The sequence below is a fragment of the Nelumbo nucifera genome, chromosome 6 (assembly GCF_055504915.1).
Source record: "Nelumbo nucifera cultivar China Antique chromosome 6, China Antique-T2T, whole genome shotgun sequence".
NCBI classification, from domain to species: domain Eukaryota; kingdom Viridiplantae; phylum Streptophyta; class Magnoliopsida; order Proteales; family Nelumbonaceae; genus Nelumbo; species Nelumbo nucifera.
The window spans coordinates 64632351-64645348 of NC_142654.1; the positions used below are offsets into that span (position 1 = coordinate 64632351).

The window sequence follows — 12998 nt, forward strand, 5'->3', positions numbered from 1 at the left end:
ACTGCTGCTAACATGATGGCCCTGATGCCTTGGAAACTCATCCAGAACGTAGACTTTATTCACCTCACGACCACTCCCAATCATCTTCTTTGACTCCAAATCCTACAAAACACAATTACCAAGAAGAAAGGTCACGGAACAATTCAAATTTTTTGTCAAAGAACTAACAGAAGTAGGTTGGTATGAAGTCTAGGGGCATGTAAAACAGAAGACAGAGTTATATCATTGATTACTCTAACTATTCCCTTCCCAGTAATGGGCATATGTGAACCATCTGCTATAGAGACTCTGTCTCTACCAGAGCACAATTGATAGGAACTGAAAAGTGTAGGGGCATTAGTCATGTGCTCAGATGCTCCTGAGTCTATAATCCAAGGATGTACCTCCTTACCTGAAGTGGATGCAAGATTCGCAGTTGCATATGAACTACATGTATGTGCAAAGGAAGTGGTGTAGTTGGCTCTTGCATTCTACTGTCCAAACCTCTCCAATTTTGTTCTCACTACTGCTACTGCAATGGATTCCCAATCAGTTTGGGAAAGAGGAGCTGAAAAGTCTCCTATAGTGGCTACAAATGCATTTCCCTTCTTGTTTCTTATCCGAACAAGCATAAGATTTGGATACAGCTTCCAACAAGTGTCCCTGGTATGTTTAGGCTTCTTGCAATAATCGCACACCAAGTCCTTATCTTCCCTTCTAGTCTCACTACTCTCCCTGTCTCCATTCGGCTTAGGTTTTGTTGTACCAACCATAGCTAATTGGTCAATCCCAGGTTGTCTCAGCATTACATTCCTCCTACTCTCCTCTCTAGAGACAAAGGCATAGGCCTGAGAGAGTGTCACACCCTCCCTAGAAAGAATATGCTACCTAGCAATGTCAAATTCAAGGTTCTGCCTTGCTAAGAACTCAAAAACCCTAATCCTCTCTACCAGTCTGTGATAAGTTGTTGCATCATTTACACTTTCCCATACCACAGTTTCTAAGTGATCTATTTCCTGCCATAGGGTTTTCAGTATGGAGAAATACACAGCAAAAGGTTTTTCTCCCTGTTTCATACTTATCACCTGATTTCTTAATTGATAAGCTCTGTCTTCATTTTGCTTCTAAGAGTAGGTTTCAGTCACTCCATCCCAAATCTCCTTAGCAGTATTAGCCCATAGGAAATTTTTTGCAATATGAGGTAACATAGAATTACATAGCCAGGACATTACCATGTAATTCTCCTACACCAATCGGGAAGAGTCTGTATCAGGTGTCTTCTCCTCCCTAGTGAGATACCCTAATTTTCCACAGGCACCAATAGCCATCTTATCTGATTATGCCCACTCCAAATAATTTGTACCATCAAGTTTTATTGTAGTAATGATCTCAAACCCAAAAATATCACTACTACCTCCAACACCCAATCCCACAGTACCGGTAAATTTCATCTCGGTATTCCAACTCTACATCTTACTTCAAACAGTTCTACAGTAAGAAAAAAATAGATTGGAGACCTTCAAAAAATAATTTAATATCACATACATAGAAACCAACCCTTCCGGAAGAAGAAAACCCTAGCTAGAGAGAAATCTCTCTCCTTCCTACGCCTCCCGACAGAGAGAAGAGTGAACTGATCACTCCAGAAGGCTTAGAAAATTCCAGAAACCAAACCGCCCTTTTCAGAAAATCAAAAGAAAACTAACAATACCTGGGCGCCCAAGATCAGATCAAAAACAAAGAGTCCAACTTTTCTGGGACTCTTCCCCGTACTCCAGTTCTTCCTGACTTTTATGCCAAACAGTAGATCACCTTCCTGATGACTAGATCCCACCAAAAAATCCAAAAACTGGGCAATCTATAGCAGATCGATCAGCCCTTTACTACTTCATGCAGTCGGCTAATCTAGGGCTGCATGAGAATGCTTCAAGAAACCCTAATCGATGCTCTGATACCAAGTAGAAATCTGCTGAATTAAAAAATATGAAAGAAAAGTAGTTTCTTGAAGAGAAAAGGAAGAAAGAAGGAGAAGAAGAGAAGTTGAAAGAAAAGAGAGCAATAATCTAGCCGCCCCCTTCACTTATTATTTATACTAAAAATAATAGAATAGTACAAAGACAACTATGCCCTTATAGGGCGGCAAAACATAAAACAGCATATATAACACTCAAAAACATAATAAAATTTGGACTCACAGAATAAAACAGATTAATCTTCAACACCATCAAAGGCCACCGCAAATCTCTACCACTATCAGAAAGGGATCCATCCACCTCCTTCCTATCGACCCCCTCAATTTGAGACATCAACCTTACTTTCTTTTTCTTTTCTTCCAATCTCCTAAAATTCAGTTTATTCCATTCTTTTATTTTATCCTTTTTTATAGATAATGATAATGAAAATTTTATTAAATAAAGAACTAAGTATTCATCATACAATTCCCCACAAAGAGGCGCGAGGTGCAGCCTCCAAACTACATCATAAAGCTTACAATTGAGCCCAAAAGAGTTGATTCCTATGTACTCCTTGTTTAGCTAGAAGGTCTGCCAACCCATTTGCCGATCTTCTTTCCCAATGAACTGTGACTGAAATATTTGAAGTCAGCCACTTAAATCTTCTCAAATCCCCCTGTACTGTCAGGCTTCCGTCTTTGGTTCTTTTAGCCATCCAATAACCAATTTGGAATCACCTTCAATCATTAAATGCTCCACTGCCAACTCTCTTGCATATTCTGCTTCTTGTGGAGTTCTGCATTTACAGAGTCTCCCCACCCTATAGGACCAGAAAATAGAGTTACAATCTGACCCTCATCATTTCTGAAGACTCCCCCTATTCCAGATGGCCCCGGGTTGCCCAAATTACTGCCATCAAAATTTAGTTTAATGACGCCTGCATCAGGAGGCTTCCAATCCACCACCGGCTTGCTTCTGATTGCAGAACTTTTAGCTAGTTGTTCCCAATTTCTCTTTATGTCATTGAAAGTGTTGGTGGAAAACAGATCCAAGGATTTTACCCAACTTATGGCCCTACATAAGATACTTTCTAACACACATGTTTGGTCCCTCTCCTTGTCATTAAAGATTCTAGCATTTCGTTCCTCCCACACAGTCCACATCAAAGCAGCTCTAATACACCTCCACAAAACTCTTCCTCTTCTCTTTGGCCACCTAAAAGTTGTAGGGTCAAAAAGATTGCAAATTTGCACCGGTTCTATCCACCTGCACCCAACAAGATCAAAAAGCTTTTCCCAAAGGCCTACAACAAAAGGGCAAGTGATTAGTATATGGTAGCAACTTTCCTCGTTAGCTTTGCATAAGGTGCACCAGTTAGGAGAGATACAAAGACTAGGTCTTCTTTTTTGCAAAACATCCAAAGTATTGATTTTCTCGAGGGAGACTTCCCAACAAAAGGCTCCAACTTTAGGAGGGACAGGTTTGGACCAAACTTCCTTGTTATGAAAAGGTTGAGGCAATGGAGAGGAGCACAACACAAGAAAAGGAACCCGAAGGTAATGGCTTCCAAATATGGGAGTCTACAAAAGGAGGGTCCAGGTTGGTGAGAGTTACAAGCGGGATATCAGGGACTTGGAGGAGCTCTTCCCAAGTTAAACCCCATGGTTGAAGAATTTGTTCCTCCTTCCCCCGTTAACCATGGATCAAGAGGTGGCCTTCATGCTAACAACTTTTTGCTACATAATAACACTATAAACGACAATGTCAACGGAAATACCAGCATACAGGTAGGATCAAAACTGCTTTCTCTCGATTTCTTTGCTTCCTTTTTCTTTTCTCTCCCTTCTATACATGTCTCTTTTGTCCCATTCTACTTTTATTAAGTCTCATCTTTCTTTAATTGGTTTCTCTCAGTTTAGAAAATGAATAACTATAATCAAGGGAACAGAAAATGAACAACAAAACAAGTATGGCACAACAATAAGAAGTAATTCGAAGGATTGTGTATGTATATGACATTGATCAGCAGGTAAGCAATTAAATTAGCTTCGTGGGGTTTCCATTTTTCTTTCCTTTCCTGCCCCCTTCGGTTTTTAGGTAGAATTCCTTTCTTTCCCTTTTCTTTTTTTTATTATATAATGCCTGTCGCTTAATACTTTGGGCCACGAAATTGAGTTGCAGAAGTGAATGTTCAAAGGGGTTCTTCCTAGTGTTGCAGAAGTGATGTCTGGTGGTTAGTTTTTGTTTATTTTGAACTCAAAACCGGAGGCAGTGAATACTCTGGAGAGGGGCTTGGTCAATTTCAACAGTCAGAGGCTGTGGGTGGTTCAATGGAACCCGAACTTGGAGAAAAGATCGGTTTTGAACACAGAACTGAAGGTTCATGTGCATACCAGTTACAGCTTTCTAAAATCTATTACGGTGGAGTTTGCAGGGGGACCGTATGAGGATGGAACAGTGTCTATTCTGATTCCTAAGGTAAAAGATAATGAACAGTGTCTTTTATTAAAGGGTAGTTTTGACATTTTTAAAAGTTTCAAGTCAAACATGTCATCACGTGATATAGATAACTGACAGACTACTAACATCAGGGACCAACTTGACAGTTTTGAAAGTTTGGGTACTGCAGTGACACGTTTTGAAGTTCGGGTACTAACTTGAAACTACCCCCAAAGTTCAGGGTACTAATCTGGAATTTTCCCATTTTTTAAAAACTTTTGGCCTTCCCAAATTGGTGGTTGGAATTGAGTATCCCACCACTCCTTGACCCTATCTTTAAACTCCAAATGGGTAAACCACATGTCTTCAAATTTGACTGGGATCGGGCCCCTATCAAATCTCCTCTGAGGTAATTCTAGGCAAAGTTCTTCCCAACAAGCCTGTCCAATGCTCTTCCCAATCTAGAGACACTAAAAATCTGTCGAGCTTAGAACAAATCGGTTTAGCCTAAAGGTTAGACCAAGTAAAGCTAGATTTCCCAAGAGGGAAATCTTTCAGTTCAAAGGCCTCTATGAACTCATTAAATTTTCTCATGCTTGTAGTGACCCTTCTCTTACCCCATTTGATTCTTCCAAAAACTTGATTATATTGAAATCTCCCCCTAAACACCATGGTCCTTCCCACTATCCTCTAATGTCTCCTAACTCATCCGGTCATCCCAAAGGCCAAAACAAATTTCTCTCTCTATATATATAAATCTGGCCCATACACATTCGTGAGAACCCATTCAAACCCATCATGTACATTCCTCAATTTTACATAATTGAAAATTTACCCACCAACTCTTCAATGCACTGCACTGTTTCTTCCCTCTAAACCGTTGGTATCCCCACCAATGCTCCCCAAGATGGGACAAAAATACTTCTATATTCTTAATTTTTTGAGATTATAATTATAAAATAGACATTATTAAACTAAAATATTCATTTTGTGTGTTTATATACTAATTTCTTTTTATTATTTTCTTATTTGTTAGGGTTTAATCAACACAGACATTGCTAAATGTTGTATTGAACCCTCAAAAGACTTCAAAACTTGAACCAATAGGTAAGGAAGAACTTGACATTTTGTCTAGCAACCTTTCTTTTCTTCTTTTCCTATAACAAAAGTAGGGGTTCAGCCCCTATATTTTTTTAATTTTCTTTTCTTTCTTCTTTTTCTTCTCATGAATATGTTGATTTTCTATACTTTAACATGAAATATGGTTATGGAACCTAGGGAACCACCCTAGGATATATGTTTTTTACTTAAAAAAAATCCATCGCCTAGGTGACTAGGCGTCAAGGCACCCCCTTGCCACCTAGCCTCACCTTGGCACCTTGAAAACGATGTTAATGATGGACAAAGCTCATTGCATATCTGCAAAGAGACTCACTTTAACCTGTCTAATAAAAGACCTTGTTCTAGCTTGAACAACAATGTGAAAATGGATATGAATCATCTTGAAATTACATAAATAAAAAGGTGAGGGAAACATTTTTCAATTTTTATCAATCACACTAGATTGCAAAATCTTGAACTATTAGCAACCAAGATGACCATAATCATGATGATATGAATTAAAATTGCTAATGGAGCTAGGGTGAGGCATTGGATTAGAAATTCTGGTGTCATGTAGAGGTCTATTGTATCTTTTGTTTTGTGATCTGTAGAGTCAGCTGCCCCTTGTGTTGTTTAGCCTTTCTTTTCCCTCTTGTTCAAAAAAATAAAATAAAATAAATTTTCAATAGGAATTAATCACAAAAGATAGGAAGTAATCATAAATGTACAGTAAAATATTGCATAGCAAGGTAAATATCAATTCATAGCCACTCTTTGTGAAGAGACATACCCAGACATGCAACAAGGTATCTTCCGAAGCAATACATAGCAAAGGCCTCATAGCCATCACGTAGGATCTCACAATCAACACTAATTGATGGATAGACCAATGAGACAAACTGTAGAAGTGAATTACCAGATCAGATAACATAATATATTTTTCCACCAAATGCACAGTGAGTAGGGTACCGGCCCAAATTCAAGTATGCAGCTCCAGAAGTTCATATCTTGTAATTCATAAAGATTAATTCAGTATAATATGAATACCAATAAATTGAAATTTATATCCAACTTGAGATGTCATGCCATGGTTTTTATCTATGTGCTATATGCTGATTTTTTTTGGCAAATCATACATTTTGGACCTTGGAAGCACAGATATGAGATCAGAAAAGCAAAAGATTTAATCAAAGAACAGGGAGCAGTCATAATGTGGATACTTAGGTCTGCTAGCAATACAGTAGATGGGCTGGCAAGACAGGGGATGACGAAGAATATATTGTATTGGGGCAAGGTACAACAAGGGGGGCGTTGTACACTTGTACTTGATACAGATAACCACATGGAGGTTGACCATACCTATACTCTCTATGTACATTAACTTATTTGCAAATTTCAATTAATAAAACTTTCACTGCTATTGATAAAAAAAATCATACAGTTTTAACTCAAAAGCTTACCGATTCAATGGAATAACAAGGAACCATTAAGACAACGCCAATCAGAAACTTCTGTTCCTGTCAAGAAAAGGCAGAAATAAATATCAACCAAGTAATAAAACAAAGGACCCTGTGTAGCTCAAAAAAACAAAGAGTTGGAAGAAAACCTCAGGATTCTTATATGCTGAAAGGTGCTCAAATATAAGGTATATTGAAAGCGAGAGAGTTATAAGAACAAGTACACCAGCAACTAGTGCTACCCATGTGGCTGGATTGTAAGATTGTAGAGTGAGATTGAGATACCCTGTTATCTTCATTAGTTATGATGACTTTTGACTGCCCTTGATTTTCATGGATGGAAAGCATAATGTATTTACCAGTTCCAAACGAAAAAGTATTAGCAATGGCTGGCATCAGCTGATGGAAACAGAACCATATGTACCTGAACACATGCATTAAAAGTGGTCAGCTCCGAGTTTAGAACCATCTTCTATCTATAAAAAATTACAGTTTATTCTATTCAAAAAAATCTGAAATTGTTGTGTATACCTCAACATCCAATAATGGCATCTACGTACAGTATAACTATAATTAAGAAATGACCCCTTTAAGAAATACAGTATGGTGAAACAGGAAATACATTGTTTCTTGTAACAATCATTCAAAATCCGACAAGTGGCCTTTATGATATACTGTATCTCTGATAAGGTTTTGAATTACAGATCCCACTCGCAGTAAAAAGTAACATGGCCTTTGTTACGATCCATTTGTCCCATGTTGGTAGTATGGGATGCTAATGTGAGGCATCCCATATCGGTAGAATGGGATGCTGTTGTGGGGTATATATGTGCTTGGGTTCCCTCCCTCTAACAGCTAGCTTTTAGGGGTGAGTTCTCCTAAGGCACATAACAAATGGTATCAGAGCCTACACTATGCCTCTCAGTTGCAATCGTGCGGCGTAGGTGGTGATGTCGGTATTGCAGTGTTCGGCCGAGACTAAGAGGACTAGTGCAAAGCCAGTCTGCATGGGCACCGGGACTGCGGAAGTGTGGTGGGATGTTACGATCCATTTGTCCCATGTTGGTAGTATGGGATGCTAATTTGAAGTATCCCACATCGGTAGAATGGGATGCTGTTGTGGGGTATATATGTGCTTGGGTTCCCTCCCTCTAACAGCTAGCTTTTAGGGGTGAGTTCTCCTAAGGCACATAACAGCCTTCATAAGATTTTTCAACATAGCATATTGCTTTACTTCAATGTATTAGATGCCAGATGAAAGACAACTCAACAACCAAGAGATCTTTAGAAAATAGCCTTAGTATTGTTCAGTTTGTAAAGCATAGCTCTGTGGATCAGTGTGCCCCTGCGTTTGTGTCTGCAAGTTCTCTGTGATGAATCAGAGGGATGGGATGCAATGAGTTGACACCTCTTTTGGTGTATGCAGCACTAACTTCCATACAGGCTTATAAAAACACGACAACCGATAGCAACTTTCTTACAATAATTTGTAGTTCCCAAATGAACTATTATACTAAACCAATCATTCAAAGATTGCAAGAAACACTTTATCTCTGAAAAAGTCAAGCATAAGTCCAAACTGCAACCCAGCTCAAACCTTTCAAACCATGGAACGGAACAACAGAAAATTTGAATACAGAGAGCAATAGCTAGCAAAGGAGTGACATTTATAGTTGCTTAAGAACCTTATAAAACAAAAGCTATACATCCTATACCTGATCGCTTCACTTCACATGCATCTTGGATGATACTAAAAGAAGACAACTACATAAAAAAATCAGATACAATATATAGTCAATTAAATCTGCGACCAGAAGAACGAAAGCCTCAAAGACGAATTCAAGAGGGAAAGAAGTTGGTACGATCGGCAAGCTCCTTCTCCGACCAATCGAGCCCAAACAAATATGAGAAAGAAAATTGTCCTGATTCCAAGAGGCAGAAACTAAAATCCATTGGGCAAGTAGAATGCGTAGAGAAAAAAGAAAACCTGATCGTAGGGCTTGAACCAGATGACACCCGCGCTAACACTGTCTCTCTCTCTCTCCTTCTGTAGTTCTGTGTTTCTGTTCCTTCCGGTTTTCTTGCGCAATTTAAAAATAGAATAAAACCAAGCAAATCTGCACAGCTTTCCTTCTGTCTGAATTCGGATTCAGTACTCACAAAACCGTCCTCACAACTATGGAGATATTCGCAATCCACGGATATAGAAGTTTGTGAGTACAGCGCGCGGACAGTTTAGTGAGGACTGAATCCAAATTTCCCTCTATTTACGAGTTGAAATCAAACCCCCCACAAGATAGTTTCCCATGATGTCCCAAAGCACATTCCCACATGTATCGGAAATATCTCCAAATGATGCCTCATCATTTCTGATACTTATCATTGTAGATGTTTTCAATATGGGGGCTGATTTGAACTCTCTATTTACACTCTATGCCAAAAAATGTGGATGCTAGAATGACGAATTTTTTTAATCACAATGACAAAATTCACATCAGCCCCTCCAATGAGGTGACGACATCTGCTCCTCACAAATGGGTGTCTCACACGCACATCCACCATGCATTGGGAACATCTCTCGTGAATATTTACTAACAAGTATGGGAGATGTTCTCAATGCATGGTAGGATGTGCATGTGAGGCACCAATGAAGCGCCAATTGTTAGGAGCAGATCTAGTCTCCCCAATGAGCACCCACGATACATCTCAGTCGTGTATTAAAAACATCTCCCAATGATGGTGTGAGGCACCCCCTTTGCAGGGCTGATGTAAACTCACAAGACATAATAATATCCTTAATTCCGGTATTCATAAAATATTTTTTTTTTGTATTTTGTTGCATGGTATCTCTGTAATGCATAAAACCCGTAATGCTAGCAATGCTCGTAGCAAGATAATCTTGATACTGCATTTCTTTGCCAAAAGAGTGCAAATGCAAATATAAATATGTATAATATAAAACCTTATACGTTATAAATTTATTTCTAATCTTTGTTTTGCTATGTGATGTGATGGGATCTGCTACTCATTAATGGGTGCCTCACAGGCACATCCACCGTGCATTGGGAACATCTCCCGTGAATTATAATTAATAAGTACGGAAAATGTTCCCAATGCATGATAGGATGTTCGTGTGAGGCCCCTGTGAGGCACTAGGTGTGAGGAGCAGATCCGATCTCCTATGTGATGGTTTGATGGATCATTGGACCAATCATTTCATTCCACATCAATCATATAAAGTGTATATGACCCACAACCACCCAATGCTTAGTTCCACGGTCCACATTGTCGTTATTGATTGACTAAAACACGAGTAATCAGAAGCTTCACTAAGCAATCCAGATTAGTTGAACGCTTTAGCTGTGTGACAACCACACTAATGATGAAATACATGAAGCCCCAATGAGGGGTTGAATGTTTGTGAACCCCATGACTAGTGTGGAGCATTATTATTGGTTCTATTGCCTGTTGAACAGCTATCACGTTTAGCTAAACCTATCTCTTTGTCAACTTTATTTTATTTTTTTGATCGGCTAAATTCTTTCTAAAGGCCCATCAAAATATTAAAAAGAAAGAATTTTCAGTTGTGGGCATTGACTATATAAAGGTAATGGAAACTATATCCACTACAATTTTACAACAGGATCATATGGGAAGATAAGCTTAGATTGTAGAAGGAGCAGCTTTGTGGAAGATATTGTCAATACTCAATAGTATCCTAAATATAAACCCTCCAACAATATCGTGGGAAGATAAGTTTATTAGATAGACTGAGTGCAAGTAGAAAGTTTATCTATCAATAGGTTGGTCTCTGGTCACAAAAGAGATCTGGTTGGTGAGGTGAAATATCTAAAGAATTCAGAGCATTGGATAGAGCTGTGGACAATGAAAGTCCACCAAAAAATAAAATTTTCATTTGAAATGCCATTGGACTGCATTAATAATTTAAAGAAAAACGTTGAAAAAAGAGGGTTTACCTATCCTTTTCTTTTCGATATTTAGTCATACTCCCAAAGCCAGTGGTAGTGGGAATCAAATCCTCATTCCACTAGAACAAACTAGCTAACATACCAACTGAGCCACTACTCAGTAAAAGGTTTACTATTCTGCTATATATCCAATCTTCTCTTGAAGAATGCTTTTATGTGATCATGCCCATTGGGTTTGGTTTGGTAGTGTTATAAACTGCAAATCATTGCACTTTGAGCACTTCAATTCTTTTGCTGATTGGTTCGCCTTTTGGATAGATTTGCACAAATCTTTTAGGTTGTGTTTGGTTTCCTTTCCTTTTTCCCTACTGTTGCTTTTAGCTCTTGTTCCATGGATTGCTCAGAAAAGTAAAAATAGTTTTGTTTTAGAAATTCCTGGGCAAAATGCTAATGTCTCCTTCAAATGTTGTGCACAAGTTGTGTGGAAGGAGAGGACTAGAGGAGGATTATTTTGTAGAAAAATGGGAAACTTCCTTTCTTCCAACCTATCAATTAGGAGTTCAGATATGTTTCTCACAGAGCACATCGTGCACTGGCCTCAAAGCACATTTCAGCCGTGCAGTGGGAACATCTGCCCATAAATAAATATTTTAAGTACGGAGATGTTACATATGCATGGCTAAACGTGTGTGAGGCACGCTCTGTGAGGAACAGATCCGAACTCATCAATTAGAAACTTCCATTCTTCAGTCTTTGATCTGCCTAAGAACAAAGGCCCCCTCCCACCCTAAATCTCTCTAAATGTGTATTGCAAGGTTCACATTGTGATATTTTGAACCTTGGCTAAGACATAAATTTTAATGGATAAAAATAGTTCAAGTAAGGCATTTGAAATAAATCATCCATGAATTATCATCATATGGATAAGTAAGCTTTGCATCTTATGGATAAAGTTGGTTTTAAATGGGTACTAATGTGGGTAAAATAAGTTCTTTGATAAAGCAAGGGATAATCTGGTGATTTAAAATTGTTTAGGGTTATTCATGCAGTTTAAAATCACTTACAAGGGTTTAATGGTCATGAAAACTTATTTATAGGAGGGTATTAAAGACATTTTAAAATTTATTAATGTTTTTAGTTGAATGAGTTTTCATGGAAAAAAAAGATCATAAAATCCTTGAAACTTATCTACCAAAACTCCTTTTACCCACCTAGATGGATAAGGAGAGTTGTTATTTACCAAACAAAATTTACCTACATTTTCTCCTTAGAGGAAAAAGACTTAGAAAAGACAAATGCAACCTAATTCACCTCCACGTGAATTAGTTACTCACCCAAGTCAAAATTTGTGTTTAGTACGTTTTTTCTACAGGGTGATATTCTTTTTTTTTATCTTTAAATTTTCAGACTAATGTTTTAGGGTTAAGAATGTGAAGAGGGGTTCTATATTTAAATACAAAGACATGTCCCAAATCCATATAAATTGCATTTCACTGGGTTCAAAAACCGATACATGTCATACAATACACATCAATATATTGCAATATTTTGAACTTTCGTGTTTTAATGCTCTTGAACTATTGAACTATAGTTATATATGTTTCAATAAATCCATTTAAGTAATAAAATATAGGGCAAATTTCTTAAAATACTCTTATGGTTTAAGAAATTGACTAACTCTACTCTTATTGTTCACATATTGTCTTAACGTATTCTTAAATTTTCTGATAATTTCCATCACCATTAAAATTGACAAAAAAAAAACAAAATGTCAAATTTATCCTCCCTTATTTCTTAAATTTTCAAATCATTCCTATTGAAGTCGTCCAAATCATCGGGTTCCCCACAATAAGTATTCAAATTAATTTGAATTAGACAAGCATGCGCTTCTAGCCTAGTATACCACATTGAACTCAAGGCCATTTAATGTCCTAAAGCAAAATATAAATGGACACTTCCATTTCCATGTTGTTGAAGGTCAAAACTTCAAATTCAGGGCTGCACCACCTAGGAAGTAGAACGATTGAACGTGTTGGTTTTTTTGGCAATCATCTGCAAAGGCTGACATACAAACATAGATGAAGTCAGATGTAGAGGACGACCAAGGCATTTGCCATTACCAAACCCAACAACCCTGTCCT

General features: G+C 37.9%; 1 protein-coding gene across 6 annotated transcripts in view; it reads right to left on the reverse strand.

The window, feature by feature from the left end:
* Positions 1 to 9068, reverse strand: part of LOC104587115 (protein LAZ1) — a 38963-nt gene extending 29895 nt beyond the window's left edge. For 2 of the 6 annotated variants that reach the window (XM_088889467.1, XM_010244579.3), the window contains exons 1-6: positions 8916 to 9018; positions 8644 to 8692; positions 7288 to 7352; positions 7078 to 7214; positions 6932 to 6988; positions 6262 to 6370 (exon numbers count right to left, since the gene is read on the reverse strand). In XM_088889467.1, the coding sequence (XP_088745593.1) occupies positions 6262 to 6370; positions 6932 to 6988; positions 7078 to 7214; positions 7288 to 7324 (340 nt within the window). In that variant the 5' untranslated portion in view covers positions 7325 to 7352; positions 8644 to 8692; positions 8916 to 9018. Of the gene's footprint in view, positions 1 to 6261; positions 6371 to 6931; positions 6989 to 7077; positions 7215 to 7287; positions 7353 to 8643; positions 8693 to 8915 lie in introns of all 6 variants that reach the window. The other 4 variants (XM_010244582.3, XM_010244578.3, XM_010244581.3 and 1 more) reach the window with 4 other exon arrangements.
* Positions 9069 to 12998: the final 3930 nt, after the last annotated feature.